The sequence below is a fragment of the Tamandua tetradactyla genome, chromosome 14 (genome assembly GCF_023851605.1).
Source record: "Tamandua tetradactyla isolate mTamTet1 chromosome 14, mTamTet1.pri, whole genome shotgun sequence".
Classification (NCBI taxonomy): Eukaryota; Metazoa; Chordata; class Mammalia; order Pilosa; family Myrmecophagidae; genus Tamandua; species Tamandua tetradactyla.
The window spans coordinates 94,180,485-94,197,020 of NC_135340.1; the positions used below are offsets into that span (position 1 = coordinate 94,180,485).

At 56.1% G+C, this 16,536-nt stretch overlaps 1 protein-coding gene across 5 annotated transcripts in view; it reads left to right on the forward strand.

The window, feature by feature from the left end:
* The first annotated feature begins 352 nt into the window (after positions 1-352).
* Positions 353-16,536, forward strand: part of RASGRF1 (Ras protein specific guanine nucleotide releasing factor 1) — a 107,359-nt gene continuing 91,175 nt past the window's right edge. For all 5 annotated transcript variants that reach the window (XM_077128550.1, XM_077128551.1, XM_077128554.1 and 2 more), the window contains exon 1: positions 353-711. In XM_077128550.1, coding sequence (XP_076984665.1) covers positions 436-711 — 276 coding nt within the window. In that variant the 5' untranslated portion in view covers positions 353-435. The remainder of the gene's footprint in view (positions 712-16,536) is intronic.

Genomic DNA, 16,536 nt, shown 5'->3' on the forward strand with positions numbered 1-16,536 from the left:
CGCTGCTCTGCGCCTCGGCGGGGCTGCGTGCGTGTGTCCCTATCCGCGCTGCCGAAACGGGGCCCTTCGAGGGATCGGCGTCACATGACTCCGCCTGCCCCTCGCCAGCGCGCAGCTTGCCAGTCTGTCCCTCAGTTTGCCCGGCGCTCGGGGAGGGTCGGGCCGTCATCTCCCGGGGCCCCGGGCCCCTGCGGAGCGGAGGAGAGGTCCCGGCGGGGAATGGCACACCTGGATACAGAAAGCCGAGGCTCGGCGCCCGATCCCGAAGTGTAGACCTCGAGGGGTGGGGGTGGGGTGGGGGTGGGGCAGAGCGAGAGGGAGCGAGCGAGAGAGCGCCAGAGGGAGGCAGCGCGCGGCGCACACGGACGCGGGGTCGCGGGCCGCCGCGCGGGGAAAATGTAAGCGCGCGTGGGGTCTCGCCGGCCTCCGAGCACCATGCAGAAGGGGATCCGGCTCAACGATGGCCACGTCGCGTCCCTGGGGCTGCTGGCGCGCAAGGACGGCACGCGCAAAGGCTACCTGAGCAAGAGGAGTTCGGACAACACAAAATGGCAAACCAAGTGGTTTGCCCTGCTGCAGAACCTGCTCTTCTACTTCGAGAGCGACTCGAGCTCGCGGCCCTCGGGACTCTACCTACTGGAGGGCTGCGTCTGCGACCGCGCGCCCTCCCCCAAGCCGACGCTGTCGGCGAAGGAGCCGCTGGAGAAACAGGTGAGACGAGCTCGGCGGCCGGAGCCCCCCCCCCCCACCCTGGCGCCGCCCGGACCGCGGCCCCCGGGGCGCAAGGGCCATCGGCCGGCCGCTGGCGCCCAAACTTCGGTCCCTACGCGCTCGGCGCCCTGGGCGGAGGAGAGGGCTGGCCCCAGCCAGGCGGGTGTACCCCCCACCCCCACCCTGGGCGAGCATCGGGAGCAGGCACTGCGGGCCAGGATTAGGAGCAGGCGGCTGAGTCCAGTGGGAGGTGGGCGCAGTGGGACCGAGACCCGAGATGGGCAGGGAGACCCGGTCCGAGAGCGCAGACGCAGAGTATACATCGGGACCCAGGTCTAGTAAAACACAAAACTGCGTCCGTGTCCTCTCTCCCCGTGTTCCCGATCCCTGAGAGCCCCGGCCGTCGGCCCCGCGTGGGGGAGGTGTAATTCCCGGCGCCCAAGAGTGGGAAGGATGAGACCGAGGCGTCCGCTCGCAGCGGCCCCCTGCCTCGCAGCAGCTGCGGGCGAAAAGGAGCCTGCGCTCGCTCGGTGGAGCTGGGGGCTGCGTGGCCTCAGGGGTCTGTCTGTTCAGCGCCACCGAGCGGTGTTGGGCGGCCAACAGACCCCGGTCCCGAATGACCCGTTGAGGGGTTCCGAAGACCCCTCTGATGCGCTGTGGCTAGGCCAGGTCTGCTGCGGAGGCCGCGGGACAAGCAGGCGCGTCCGTCCTCCCCCGCCCCCTGCGCCGCCGCCGCCCCCGCCGCAGTCGCGGCCACGGCGCTGCCCGCGCGTTTGCGGAGCTGCAAGGCTGGGGGGCCAGGCCTGGACCTGCGGGGGCCCGGGTGAGCCCGGCCTTGGTGGGGAAGTGGCGAAAGGGGCACCAGCAACGGCCGGTCGGGACGAGAAAGCGAATTTTTTCAGCTTGATTAGCTCTCCGAAGGCATCTGGTCCCGCTTCCTGCCTCTGCCGAGATAAAAGTAAATGACAGTGGATCTTGAAAATGGCACTGCTGGGAGAGACCTAAGATCTGTGGGGCCCAAATCAGCCGGTTATTGCCTAGATGGGGGCACAGAGGCCTGCAGAGAGGGATTCACGTGCTCGGTGTCATACCAGTAGTTACCGCCAACCCAAGGTTCTGAGAAGGCAGCTGAGGTCTCAGAAGCTATTGCTGCAGGCAGACTGGTCATGATCAAACCGGCTGAAGTGAAAGCGTGGCTTGAAGTCACTCTCCTAATTGTCAGGAGAGAGCTCAAAACCAGCACACCTGTGCTCCATTGCCCTCAGCTTATGGGTGTTGGGAGATGTTTTCTGGCAGCTTGGGAATTTCCAAAGGTGGGTCTTTAGGAATGACCAGCCACATATATGCAGGGGGTCCCCAATGGCAAAACCCAGAAAAGAAAAAACTGCACCTTAGGCTTAGAGCACAGGTGGGGCCTACAGGACTCACCTGAGCGAGCCAGACCAGTCCAGCCCAAGATGCTAGGCTCAGCCCTTGATAACTTGCCCCTGACCAGCCTTCTAGAACATGGCCAGCTCTCACCACCTCAGTCCACTTGGACCTACCAGTGACCTCCAGCCAGAGATACCCCACCATCTTCATCCCTCAGTTCCCTACACCAGAGCCCAGAGCAGAACACCTGGGCGGGAAGGGAGAGGGGATTTAAGGAAGCCAGGCTGGCACTGGGCTCACTAGATATGAAGTCAGTCTGGCCTGTGGTCAGCCACAGCCCTGAATCTCAGCATTGCCACTTCCTGGCTGTGCAACCTCCCTTAACACATTAAGTTTCTCTGAGCCTCGGTTTTATAATCGACAAAATGGTGATAATAGCATCTACCTTCATGGAGTTTTGAGAACACCAGATTAAGTAATGTTTGTATGAAGCGTGCTCATGACACATTTTAGTTGAAGATAGAAAAAATTGGGTTGCATCTAAATTATACTCCCAAGGGCAGGGAATGAAGGCCTACTATTTAGGTCCAGGAATGTCAGAGCTGAAAAGAACTTCAAAGATTGTTCAGCCCTTCCCTCCCATTTTACAGATGGGACAATTGAGAACTAGAGAAGGGAAGGGAGTTACACAAAGACAGGATAAGTCAGACCTAGAATTCATCCAATGGCTAAGAATTTCTGAAAACAAGATTCCGCATTGATTCCAAAACATTTAACTCTTGGTGCAGGTATTAAATCATTGTGGGAGAGGCAGGAGTGCAAAACCATATTCACCCGTATTCAGAGCCATCAAAGATCCTCAAACAAGTCTGCAAGCCCTCCAGGCCCCAAGAGCAGAATGGGGTTGTCAGTCTAGGGCTGCCCAGCTCAGGTGCAAATTTCTGTCAAGAACTCACGTTTTGTTTCATGTGCATGGATGTTACTTTCGACTCTAGCGCAAGGGCATTGCTCACGTGGAAAAGCAGATCCTTCTCCTTTGGCCTTTGGTTTTAGGATACATTTTCACCCTGATCCCAGCAGACAGCTTCCTGCTCGAAAGTCCAGGGATGTTTTCTGAAGGAAGAGAAACAAGTCTTGGCTGGGAACCCCCATGGCAGGGTCCAAGCACGTAGTAGATGCCCAGGAAATGCTTCCAGTGCTGAGCTCACTGGTGGGTCATGTGTACATTCTACATTTCAAGTCCTGAGGACTGACGAGGTGCCATGTCCTGGGCTAGTTCCCAGGTGAAGAAGTTGCACCATCACAGTCCAGGAGACACCCCCCGCTGGAAGACAAAGGCAGGTAACGATGAGCTTGGTGCACGGCGAAGATGCTTCACTAGAGGGGCAGGCAGGGTGTCCCAGGGGCCCAGGAACTGAGCAGCAGACCCATGCCAGCATGGTACGTTCTCAGCTGGCTGCTGCTAGATTGGTCTGACTGCCTCTGGTGTGGCTCCAACATCCCGAAGCCCTGCCTGGGTTCCCAAGACCTCATGAGCTCAGGCTGGCACAGCCGTGCCCCGTGTGCCCACTGGCGGCTGGACATCATCTCCCTGACGTCCCCACTCCTCGCCCCTGACGTCCTGTCCTCCAGTCCTACAGCCCACACATTGAAGGCCTGGGAGCCTTGCACTGAGAGTTTGGGTCCAGCTCACCTAGAGGTTGGCCCTTGGTGTTTCGTACTCTGCTTTAGCATGGAATCACACCACACTGGCTTTTCCCACCCTCATACCAGGGACCCAGGAACCAGCCAAAGCGACCCCAGCGTCACTCTCCACACCCACCCTGGAGTGGTCAAAATGTGAGCGCTGGGCTGATTCACTTAGGACAGAGATAGGACCAGCCCGAAGGGATGCAGACCTCCCCGCTGATGTGAGCAGAGGCTCCGGAAGCTGGAGACCACCAGCCAGTTGCCCAGCGGTGGCCTTTTCCTAGAGTCAAGACTAAACCCAGCTCTTGGCCGTCCTTTACAGAACACATGACCAGTGAGCCTGGTGAATTTAGATCAGTCATGGCCCTGAAGCTATGCGTGTGGCCACCTTACACATGAGAAAACAGTCTCCTCTGGGGTCACCCAGCAGGGTGGTGACAGAAAGGAGACTGGGTCTCTGGTTTTGTCTCTCTGCGGCCATGCTCTCTGCACCACACAGCCCAGCCTCCTGATACATCACTTGTGTAGCACATCCAGCCTCGAACCCATCAGCAAAACATAAACCTGAACTGTGGGAGAACAGGTTGGGCTAAAAGCACCACCTGCCAGACAGAGGCGCTGGTTTCAGCGTGGCACTGACAGCTCTCATTATGCAGTCCTCGCACCTACGGGAAGGCCACCGAGGCTGCTCATGGGCCCCAGAGCCCAGCCCAGCCCCAGCAGGCATGAGATCTCAGATTAACCACGTGGGGTGCACACCTCCCCACCTGTCCCCCAAATGTTCCTAGAGCTGATGTGAGATTAAAGAGGCTCAGTTATTTTTCCTTGAATGGGACAAGTCAGAACCAGGTCTTTGGCCCTTTGCTTGGTGCCAAGTGGGGTGAGGGTCCGAGACAGCTCACATGTGCACCAGCCTCCACTAAAACTTCAGTCAGTTCTCTGTGCAGTGAATCGGTTGGCTCTCTGTGCCAGGCCTGTGCTAGGTTCTGTGGATGCAGAGAAGAATAAAATTTAACGCTTGTCTTCAGAGTACTCACAACTGAGCGGGGAGCTCTCCTCTAGATCCATTTCCCCAGTAGTCACCAAGTCCTGGAAACTTTCCTTCTGCCCCCGGAACTAGCATTTTCATTTACAGCACTCTTGTTTTCATAGCACGTATCGCTTTCATAGCACTTAAGTTGTCTGTGATTGCTTTGTGTGTCTGGCTTGTAGTTTGTGAGCAGTCCTCTTCCTCCACTGGAAAGAAAGCACCAGGAGAGCAGGCAGCAAGCCGAGGCAGGAGGCAGGAGACTGAGCAAGGGGCAGTTGTAATTAAAGGTGCTGGTGAGAGATGAAGGGTGACAGCCTGAAAGGATGAAGGAACTGGGTCTTTATGGTAAAGACTTTACCAAGAGATTCTCAGGGGAAGACTTGGCAGGACTTGCCATCCAATCGGATGTGGCAGAGGAGCAGAAGGGCACAAACCTGGAGTCCGCATTTTGGCCTTAAGCCATGGGGCAGATGCAGCACTGCAGCTGAGAGAGGAGAGGAGAGGAGAGGAGGAGGAGGAGAAAGCATGGAAGCAGTGGAAAATGATGAGTCCCATTTGGGGGAAGTCAATTTGAGATGCTGGAGGGCAGAAAAGAGTTTTAGGCTCTCCCAAGGTAGAGTGAAGATATTTATTCCAGACACAAATAAAGCCCCACAGGGGAAGCTGGAGGTGTGTGCTGAAGGGAGTGGGGGCTGATTGAAAGGACATGTACAGAGGCTTGGCAAGTAAATGTCCTACTGCCCAGGGACTTGATGGGAGTCCAAAAGCTGCCAACACCCAAATGCTTCTGTGAGGGTGATTGTCGTGCAGGGAGGGAATGAAATGACGTGGCAGCCAGGTAAACCGCAGGGACCGAGTGGGCTGGCCCAGGACAGTGCCAGCTGGCCAGAGCCTTCCTGTAGTTCTGGAACCTGCCTGCTTTAGGCACGGCCTGGCTTGGCGTGTCAGCCTTTGCTTTCTCATCTCCAAGTGCGGCCACTGATGCGAAGGTCAGTTCCTGATTCGGGGGACTCCGGCTTTGCAGGGCGGGTCCGCACTCATTCTATCATTTCAGTTTCCCAGAACACTGCCAAGCAGGTGCTGCCATTTTTATTTGCAGCACGCTTTCACGGACAAAGGGAAGCAAGTCCAGAGGGGTTCCCGAGGCTGCTCAGCAGAAGTAGCCTTTGAGTTGTCTCTCCTTCCTGGGACTGTGGACGATCCATTCCACTCCCCTAATCACCAGTTTTCCTGCCTCCTTCTGGGGAGCCCTGGCAGTTCTGCCACCATCACAAGTGGGGAGGCCCAGAGATAGAGCCCACATCAGTCGGAGCAGCTCCACTGTTCAGTGCTTTGTAATTAGAGCTCCACATAAGATGTCATCTCCATTGATGCTTTCAGAAGTTTAGCACTCTCCAAAGTTGTTGCTAAATGCCCTTCCGTTTTGACATGCTATGAAAGCAGATTCATATGCACATATAATCTTGTAGCAGGATGCTTCAAAACACTAGGCGAAAAACAGTGGACAGCAGCGCACACCATTTGCCGTGCATCTACATCTGTGCGTTTCTGACATACGGCACCTCCTGTAACCATCCCAGCAGCCCTATGAGGTCATTGCTGTCATCCCTGCTTTAGAGATGACCAAACTGAGGCTCAGAGATGCTAAGTAACTTTAACAAGGCTGCAGAGTGAGTCCGAGGCAGAGCTGGCCCGTGCACCCAGGTCTCACTCCAACACCTGAGCTCGTCAACCACAAACACACAACGTAGAGGCTCGGGGTCGGTGGACTGTTGGCTCTCACCACCCTCTAGCAATGCAGATGGAGGAAAAGAGCAAGTGGAAACTGGCAGCATCACTCAGGTGACTCTTGTGAAGGTGGCTTTTGCTTTGTGTAGGGGAACCCTTGCAACTCTGAACCCCACGTACGTCAAGGAGAAGAGCACCTCACGCCCCGTGGTCCGGTTTCCCTGGAATCGTGGGAGTCTGGAGCCAGAGCCGAGGCTGGCATTTCAGCCGTCGCCTGCGCACACACAGCCAAGAACAAGGCTGAGCCCCCTGGTGTCTCTGCAGGAGCACTGGTGACGTTGGGACTTGACAGGAGTCCAAAAGCTGCCAACGCCCAAATGCTTCTGTGAGGGTGACTGTCGTGCAGGGAGCAGCTGGGAGGCTTGGACAGCCCCACCCGCGGTCCCCCACTCGGAGAGGGGGGCACAGCCCCTGCGATGCGCGGCCTCCCTTCCCAGCCTGCCACCTCGTTCGCTGATGGAATTGCTTTGCCTCCAGGATGAGGCAGCGTTCGGTAAAAACCAGGGGTTTTGAGCAACACTGATCTGGCTTTGAATCCTGGCTCTGTCCCTTCCTCGCCTGGGAAGGTCTCCGTGCCCCTCGGAGCCTCAGTTTCCTCGCCTGTGAAATGGAGGCCGCTCCGGAGCCCAGGGCATGGCAGTGCCCCAAGGGTTAAACTAAGTGTGGTCTGGAATGCCCAACCCCGAGGGGCTGTTGGTGAACTGTGGCCTTCACGCTCCTGGTGACACACTCCCCCAGGTCACCCGGGGCTCTGGCAGTTTCTACCCACTGGCCCCTGACGCTGGACAGAAAGAGAAGATGGTAAATCCTAACTCTAAGGCCCTGTGGATTCCCAAAAAAGAGTCTGAGCAAGTATGCACCTAAAAGAGGAAAAGCGATTGCACGAGCCTCGCTCTCCTGCTTCCCTGAAAGCCAAACCACACTGGAGCCCTGTCAATCTCACCTCCCGAATAGCTCTCGGATCCAGCTCTCCCTCCACCCCTCCAGGCTAGGCTGCCATAAGCTCGCATCTGAACTTAGACAGCGGCCTCCAAACGAGTGTGCCAGTCAGGACAGACTGGGTTATGCCGCAATAACAACCTCCAAAATTTAAATTAACCCGCCAGAGGTGTATTTCTTGCTTTATATCCCACAGGGTCAGCAGAAGGGTTCTGCCCGTTCTGATCACTCAGGAGTCAGGTGTGGTAGAGGCTTCACCCAGATGCCAGCAGAGGGGAAGGGATGTGACAAAACTCTCTCCCTGGCTCTTTAAGTTTCTGCCCAGGGGTGATCCACTGTCAAGCACAGTTCGCTGCACAAAGCACATCCCATGGCCTCCTTTCAGAGGATGTGGGGGACGCACATACCTGAAAGGCAGAGAGCCAGAAATGTTGGGTGACCAGCACTGACATCCACTGTCTCCCCACAGTCACTGGGCCCCCCAACCCATTCACCTCACTAGAACCCGAGCGATCTTTCCAAAATGTGAACCTGCCACATCTCACACACACGCACGCACACGTGCACACACACACAGCAGCCAGGGAGCAAAGTTAGTGGCAGGCGGCAGAGGACCCCCGCTTACCTTTCTTTATGAATGGTAACTTCTCGGTGACTCGGTCATCCTTGTCCAGGGGGCACAAGGAGAACTTGAGCCCCTGGGCTTCCCCCGAACCCGCCAGGAGGACAGTTTGAAGCCTGGAGCAGCATTCTGAGAGGGTCGACGCTCCATTGATAGCATTTCGCTCAGCTCAGGTTCACGCTGGTTTCCCAGGGGCCGGTGCCCTCTTCGGGGCGCAGTGGGGACAGGGCGAAGAAGGTAAGCACCTGCGTCCACTGGGTCTGGAGAAAAGACAGCTGGTAAATGGACAGTGACAGCCTAGTGCGGTCAGTGCTGGGACAGGGGGAAGCCTGCAGCAGCTGTGGGGCCCAGGGAGGGCCCCTCGCCCCGCCGGAGGCGTCAGGGAAGGCTCCACAAAGGAAGGGACATTTTAACCAGGGTGTGTAGGTTGCGAGGGAGCCATGGCGGCAGCCTGGGGTTCGAGGGCGGGAAGCCTCGCCTCGCAGCCCATGGGTGCCCCCATTGTCCACCCTTCTTATCCAGCCCTCACTCGGATAGAGCACTCTTTCAGTTTGCAAGGGCCTTTCCATGCTTAGCATTTAATTTCCCCACGCGATAACCCTGCGGTCACTGGGGATCGAGGGTGGGGCTGTGCAATCCTTGTCGCGCAGATGAGACCCCGATGGATGAGTGTCACACTTTCAGCACATCCTTTCCAAGTGCCCACTTTGTCGCAGACTCTGAGCTCTCGCTGCTCATCCACATCAGGGTCAGAACTTGAGTCAAACTGCTCTGTCCTCAAGATCAGTGGACATCCAAGCCAATCATTAAATTGGGCAATTTATACCGTAAAGACTAGATCTTACTCGTCTAGACCCTAAAATAAAAACCTTCTAAAACTAATATTAAAAAGACAAAAACAGAAACGTAGTATTAGAAGAGTGAATGAATGAGTGAATGGTTGAATTTTTAGAAACATTCCTAGCCAGAATTCCAAAAACCCATCTAGAAATTCAGAGAACCCAGATTAGACTGACTTTTTCTCTATCAAACTCTATGAGTGAAATACAATCCACTTTGCTGAAATACCTCTTGGCTCTCCCCGAAACTGGAGAGGTCAGTGAGCTAGCCTGAAGAGTCCTGGTCAGTGTGTAGCGCTCGCCCTTGTCGCCCTCCCACTAGCCACACTGCTTTCCACTCCAGTGACCGTTCCCTCCTGATCACACCTGCAGGTGGGGGTCGAGGGGAGGGAGAGGCAGCTGGAGTCTCAGGAGGAGGTGCCGGGTGGGCAGAGGTGAGGAGACACCATGTCTGCAAAGCTCCCCGTTAGCCTGCTTACAGGACACTCACGGGCCTGTGGAAAGACCCAGGCCGATTCACCACTTGTGTCCAGGGGCTGGTTTAGAGAGACCAGCACACTGGTGATGGCCTAGAGGGCAGGGTCCCCACCAGGGGCTCCCGTGCGCTCTCCTTGGAACCTGGATGGGTTCAGTGAGGCCCCCTCTCCAGGAGGCCGGAGGGGCGGGGCCTGAGGGGGCACACGTCCTGGTCATCGGACCATGCAGGACGCAGCTTGGAGAAGTCTGGGGAATGGGTGGTCGGCAAACTCCTCAGCGGTCACTCTCAAATGCCACTGTCGTCTTTTATTCTAAAATTGTAGAATCAGTAATGCATTTGCAGCGTTCAGCATTCAGAAGAACTGTCGTTCCCAGTTTTCTATGTAACTCTTCCAGAGAGCTTGTATATACATATATGCAGATGAGCGCTATGCAAATATATGCATTTTATATATGATGCTTATACAAATTGTAACATAAACAGTATCCTGCACTGATTTCCTTGCTGTATTGTGGCCGTAGCTGTCTGTGAATATAATAGCTGTCTCTTTTCTACAGCTGTGTTGTATTCCAGCATATGGAAAGTTGTTTATTTTACTAGTCTCCTCTCTAGGGACATTCGGGTGGCTTTCAGTCTTTGCTATTAGAAAGAGGATAGCAGTAATAAAATGCCTTTGTGCCTGGATCATTTCTAAAAAGATTTTTGGCGGAAACTGAAAGGACAGACACGTCCGTCCTGAATGTCATACGCTCATTCAACAAACCTCTGCAGAAGAGGCTGCTAGGAAAGCGAAGGGCAGGCTGACTGAGGTGTGAGGAGGGGAGTGGTTGAAAGATGTTCCGACTGCACCAGCAAGCTGTGACGGTCACCAGGGCCTCTTTTGCCCCATGGCCACAGCTTCCAGGTTCTGGGATAATGTGCATTAAAACAGGGGCTGTGTGGCGGGAAGCTTTGGGCAGGCAGAGGCCCCAAGCTAGGGGCCGGCTGGCTCAAGGCTGATTCTGAGAGGGAGGTGCTCTCACGGGACTTTCCAGTCCTGGCACTGCGGTCACTTCCTGGGTCCCCTCCCCACCACCCCATCCAGGCAGGGGTGCAGGAGGGCAGGCAGTGTCGCCTCCAGGGGGCCAGTGCCAGGCTGGGTGCAGAGCAGAGCAACGCGTGGCCCGGACCCCAGACAGCCCTCGCATCTGGACAGGCCTGAGACAGGCACCCAGCCTGGGGACAAAGCAGTGACCGGGGCTCCGGGAAGCCTCAGGCTCAGGAACACAGAGGCAGAGGTTGGTGGGGATGAGGCGCCTCGGAGTAATTAGAGGGCCACAAAGGGGGTGCGGACTCTGTGAGAAGCCACATCAAGTGAGGGGGGTGGGGCGGGGTAGCAGGTCCTTCCTGGACTGGTCAGGAGCTCCAGAGGGGCTAGTAGAGGCCGACATTTCCATCGAGCCAGGCCACCCTGGGAAATCCTATGCCTAGTGGAGCCCTCCATGCCCACCCCATGTGCCAGACCCTAGGGGAGGCTGCCAGGGCTGGAGAAGGCACCGGCACTGTGGGGCTGCTCTGGGTCTCCGAGGCTTCAGAGAGGTCAGGTTGGCACTCAGAGCTGTCGTGGTGGGCACGACGCAGGTCAGGTTGGCACTCAGAGCTGTCGTAGTGGGCACGACGCGGGTCAGGTTGGCACTCAGAGCTGTCGTGGTGGGCACGACGCGGGTCAGGTTGGCACTCAGAGCTGTCGTGGTGGGCACGACGCGGGTCAGGTTGGCACTCAGAGCTGTCGTAGTGGGCACGACGCGGGTCAGGTTGGCACTCAGAGCTGTCGTGGTGGGCACGACGCGGGTCAGGTTGGCACTCAGAGCTGTCGTGGTGGGCACGACGCGGGTCAGGTTGGCACTCAGAGCTGTCGTAGTGGGCACGACGCGGGTCAGGTTGGCACTCAGAGCTGTCGTAGTGGGCACGACGCGGGTCAGGTTGGCACTCAGAGCTGTCGTGGTGGGCACGATGCAGGTCAGGTTGGCACTCAGAGCTGTCGTGGTGACGCAGGTCAGATTGGCACTCAGAGCTGTCATGGTGGGCACGACGCAGGTCAGATTAGCACTCAGAGCTGTCGTGGTGGGCACGACGCAGGTCAGATTAGCACTCAGAGCTGTTGTGGTGGGCACGACGCGGGTCAGAGAGAGCCTTCTGCAGAAGTCCAGAGATCAGAGCGGCTTCCCCTGGGATCTCCTTTTTTGTTGTTTTTTTTGCATGGGCAGGCACCAGGAATCGAACCCGGGTCTCCAGCACAGCAGGAGAGAACTCTGCCTGCTGAGCCACCGTGGCCCGTCCTTCCTCTGGGATCTTGAGAGTAAGAGAAAGAAACAGGTTCTGGGGAGCCCAGGAGGCCGTTGAGGGGAAGCATGGATGGATGACCTGAGAGAAGGGAGGGAAGACATGGCCAAATCGCTGGGGTCCAGGCCAGCGCACGCACACACACACACACCTCACACACATATGCGCATACATGCCCCCCCACGTGCACACGTGCAAACACAGCTGGGCCCCCCCAGGCCCCTCAAGCACAAGCCCTTCTCTGAGTTGGGACAGCAGGCAGCAATGGCAGAGTGGCCTGGCTGAGGCACAGTCTGCTGGGACCTCAGCCCCCAAGATGAGCCAGAAGGGAAGGAGCCAGGGCCCCGAGGGACGAGAAGCTGGCTCTGCATGGCTGGGGCAGCAGAGTGGCCCCCGGCGAAGGGTGGGAGCTGCCCAAGAGTGATGGCATCCATCCCTCGGCTGGCCCCAGTCCTCCTGGGAGTAGGCAGTGAGCAGCGGCCATGCAGTGGGTCTGAATCTCGGCCACTCGGGATGAACCGGAGGGGACGGGACTGGAGCGTGGGGACCAGAAAGGGGGGACCTCTGCACAACTATTCCTGTGCAGTGGCCACACCCGTTCGGCAGATGAGGGCCACTCTATGCCCAGGCCAAGGCACAGTGCCAGGCTCCAGGGATGTTTCTTGGTCAGGAATCGTATTTGGAAGGTACAAAGCAGCTTAAACACAAATAAGGACTATCTTGGAATAATTACAGGGGCATTAATGGGATCCCAGGAGATGACATATGTCCGGTCTCCAAGGCCTGGACCGAGGTCCTCTCTCTCCCCCTCCCTTGCCCTGCCTCCTCTCTCTGCCCCTCCCTTGCCCTGCCTCCTCTCTCTGGTCGCGTGTGGTCTACCATCTCTGCTGCTCTGAGAGACACTTTTGCTTCCCTCTTTGTCTCTTTACATGCACTTGCAATTCAGCATGCACAGCTAGTTGAACTTGTCCCCCCGTCACAATTCCACGTTCCTGGGAGCCCCTGGAGGGGTGTCTGCTGGGATACACACTCCCAGCTTCCCCAGGCAGCTTGCCCAGGACCCCGGGTTATAAGGAGGATGTCTGATGCGCAGGGGGGTCGGTGCCTGGGCTGCCAGTGCAGGGGAACCCCTCTAGCCTGGGTGAGCATTAGAAGCAGCCGGGGAGCTCCCGAAAACACCAGTGCCCAAATCCTGCCCCCTCCACTCTCCAGGTTCTGTTTTAGTGGATCTGAGGAGAGCCTTGAACATCAATATTTTTGTTAAGTGTCCAGATACTTCTAATATGCAGCCTGGATTGAGAACCTTCGCTGTAGGAGGAAAGACAGAAAGTCATTACAATGCGATTTGATGATGGTTTTGATGGAGAAGGACAGGGACTGTGGAAATACATGACAGCGTGCCTGAGAGCCTAGAGAAGGACCAGGAAAGAGGGAGTTCAGCCAAGTCCTGAAATACGCAGAATCCTTCCCGAAAGGACTCGGCTTGGCTGGCTTTGGTGGCGGTCACCAATAGCCATTCAGTCATGGTGTCTGGTCATAGTAGGGACTTAGGAAATATTTGTTGAATTAATGAGGAGGAAATCGATCAGGAAGCAAAAGGTAGCAAGACCTTTCTTTTCCATTACTGACAGTACACATCTTGGGTTTTCCAAGGCAAGTATTGTTGCTGTGCCTGTTTGCCAGGGAGGTACCTCGGCCTTGGGGTAACAGAGCAGCTGCCCTAAGTCCCTCAGCTCTTGGGACGTCACCTGCTCCATCCAGTGGTAAGGTCAGAAGTCTATATTCTTGATAACTCATGGAATGTGGGTTCTGATCCTAGTCGGCGTCTCAGGATGTGGCTCTGCATTTCGCCAGGGAGTCCTAGGGGTCCCTCGGGCTGACTCCAGAGCAGGGCTTCTTCTGATCAGCAGAGGGAACCAGTCGGGACCCAGGTGGGCTGTGTGGTCACATCGCCATCCAGATGGGGCTCGGTGCTGTCCTGTGGTCACCCTGAGTCCCACATGTGGCTTCGCGTGCATCTCCTCGACACTGATAAGCTCCGAGGCGGTTCTCTTTGGTCTCTGCATCACTCTGGGGTGCCTCAAGATGTGGTGGTTTCATAGCAGCATCCTCGTGGCCCCCAGTGCAAGTCTGCTTCATACTCGGCAACCTGGAGGAACCTCGCTGGCCTCTGCCCAGCCGTATAACTCTGGGGAGTCCCCAGGGGTGGTACAGCTTCCTGGGGTGGCCTGGTGTCTCTCTTTCGGATTGGATCTGACCCCAGCTGGGGTTGTAGGACCATCCCAGGAGCTCTGATAATATCCAGGGTCACTGCCCCTCTCTGGAAGAGGCTCATATCAAAATTATGACTTATCCAGGAGCCCCCAGGAACACCCAAATCCCATCCTGGACCACCACTCTTGGGAGGTCGTCAGGCAGGAGGCAATCGCTGGTGATTGCACACTCATTGATTGCCGTGCTTGGGCTCCCAGGCGGAGCTGTGGTGAGCTAGGTGGGCCCATCGAGGCTGCAGAGCTTGCGGCCAGTGCCAAAGCAGGCGGGTACCCCCATCCTCCTGCCCCGCCCTGAGTCCACGCCCCAGGTGCAGCTTTTACTGCTCCTGCATCAAGAGAGCCTGTCCCCAGTCATGCCGGAACCAGGCAGGAGGGAGCACAGGGCAAGGAGAGTGAGCTTCGGGGCCAGAGGACATGGGTCCTGGGCTTCTGGGGGCGGGCAGGGGGGTGGGGAGAGGTGTCGGAGACCCTGGAGCAAACCAGTCACAGCTAGGGGAAGAGAAGAGAACCAAGAAGGCAGAGCCAGAAGGTGCGGTGTCAGGGCTGCTTCTGAGACGGGTGCAGCAGCCCTGCCCAGCTCACCTCGGCTGCGCTGTGGAAGGGGGCTGGGGGAAGGGGGCAGAGAAGACATGCTGGTGGGGAGCAGGCCAGAGAGGCGAAAAGCAGGACCAGAGAGACCCAGAGGGAGAGAGGCGCACAGGAAAAGAAGATAGAGTGTAAAGAAAGGACAAGCGAAAAGAAAGGAGAAATGACACGTTTCCAAGACCAAAGGAGCAACAAGTGGACTCCTCAGAGCAGCAGACCATGCTCTGAAACTTTGTCCCCACAAGCACTTCCATCCCAATCCGTCCAGAGGCAGCCCGGCTCCCTCTTGAGGATGCAGTGGTGGGATACAGTCTCATCCTAAGGCCCTGGGAGGAGCTTTCCTTGGGACCACAGCTTCAGTTTCAGGTATCTCCAGGCTGTCATCCACCTGCCTTGCATCCTATCTCCCTGCGGACACCACACATGCATCATCAGCTTGGCCTGACTGGGGTGGCTGCTCTGGGTGTGCAAGGGGGGAGGGGGCTGGGAGGGTGGAGACCAGCTGCAGGTGAGAGGTCCTGAGTCTCCCTTGGGGAGAGCCAGCCCTGACCCTTGGCACGTACCTGTGCAGCCACCAGTGGCCAACAAGGTGGACAATTCAGACCTTCGGCAGCTTTACAACTGTTCTTTTGATGTAGCTTGTCCCCTACTTCTGAAATGGATCAAGGCCTGGGCACAAATCATATTTTTGCCCTGAGCCCACAGCAGCACAAAGCAGCCAAGAAGCTACCTCCCTTTTGCAACTGGGCTCAGCTGTACTGTCCAACGAGGCTCACCAGGGAGAATTGTGTTATAAACACATTGATAAATGACAATGACAGCTGGCATTTGTTGGCTGCCCACTTGTTGTCAGGTGCTATGCTACCTGCTTTGCTGGCTTAAGGTCACTTGACCCTCAGGCCAGTTCTAATAGGAAGGGGCTCTTCCTGTCCCTGCTTTAAGATGAAGAAACTGAAATGAAAGCAATTAAGCAACCTGCCCAAGGTTCCATGGCTAGTAAGTCATACCAGTAATAACATTCCCCCAAAGAAACACGCTGCTGATGCCTTCCAATTGTTTCACCCAAAACATTTAGGAATAGGAACCACCATCCTCCTTCCCCACCCCTTATTATCAAAGCCATTTCTTACTCCCAAAATGGAAATAAAGTTACCCCAAATGGAGTTTTGCCTTTCTTGGCCTCACATAGAAATTAAGGCTGAACTAAAGCATCTCTGCTCCCTTTTTCTCCATACCTACTCAGTCTCCGCTGTCTGGGGGCTGGGTGGACTATGGGCTCCTTGGCCCAAAGTGGGACACAAAACTGGATGATTCCATCGCTCATGTGCTTTCCATCTCCAAAGTTCCAGATCAGCCGAGCACAGAGAAGACCACAGACCCGGCTTCACCAAATCTTTCTCAGTCCAGGGAACATAAAGGGCCCATTTAGAAGCAATAGAAAGTCCCTTCTCAGCCATCAGCTGAATGAGGAAACCCAGACATTGGTGGAAAGATGTTTGTTCATTGTGGATCACATGCGGTTTGGGAGGTGTGCTGGTTTGAAGCTATTATGTATCCCAGAAGAGCCATGTCCTTTAATGTTCATTCAGTGTTGCTAGGTGGGACCTTTCTGATTGTTTCCATAGAGCTATGACCCACCCAATTACCACCCGTTACCAATTACCAATTGGGTGGTAATTTTTGATTAGATGGTTTACATGGAGATGTGTCTTCACCCATTCAAGGTGGAATGGAGCCCTTTAAGAGGGAACCATTTTGGAAAAAGCTAGCAGATGTCGCCATTGTGCCGTCCCAGCTGAGAATCCCAAATGTCATCAACCTTCTTGAACCAAGGTACCTTTCTCTGGAAGCTTTAATTTGGACATTTTACAGCCTTGCCTTAATTGGAA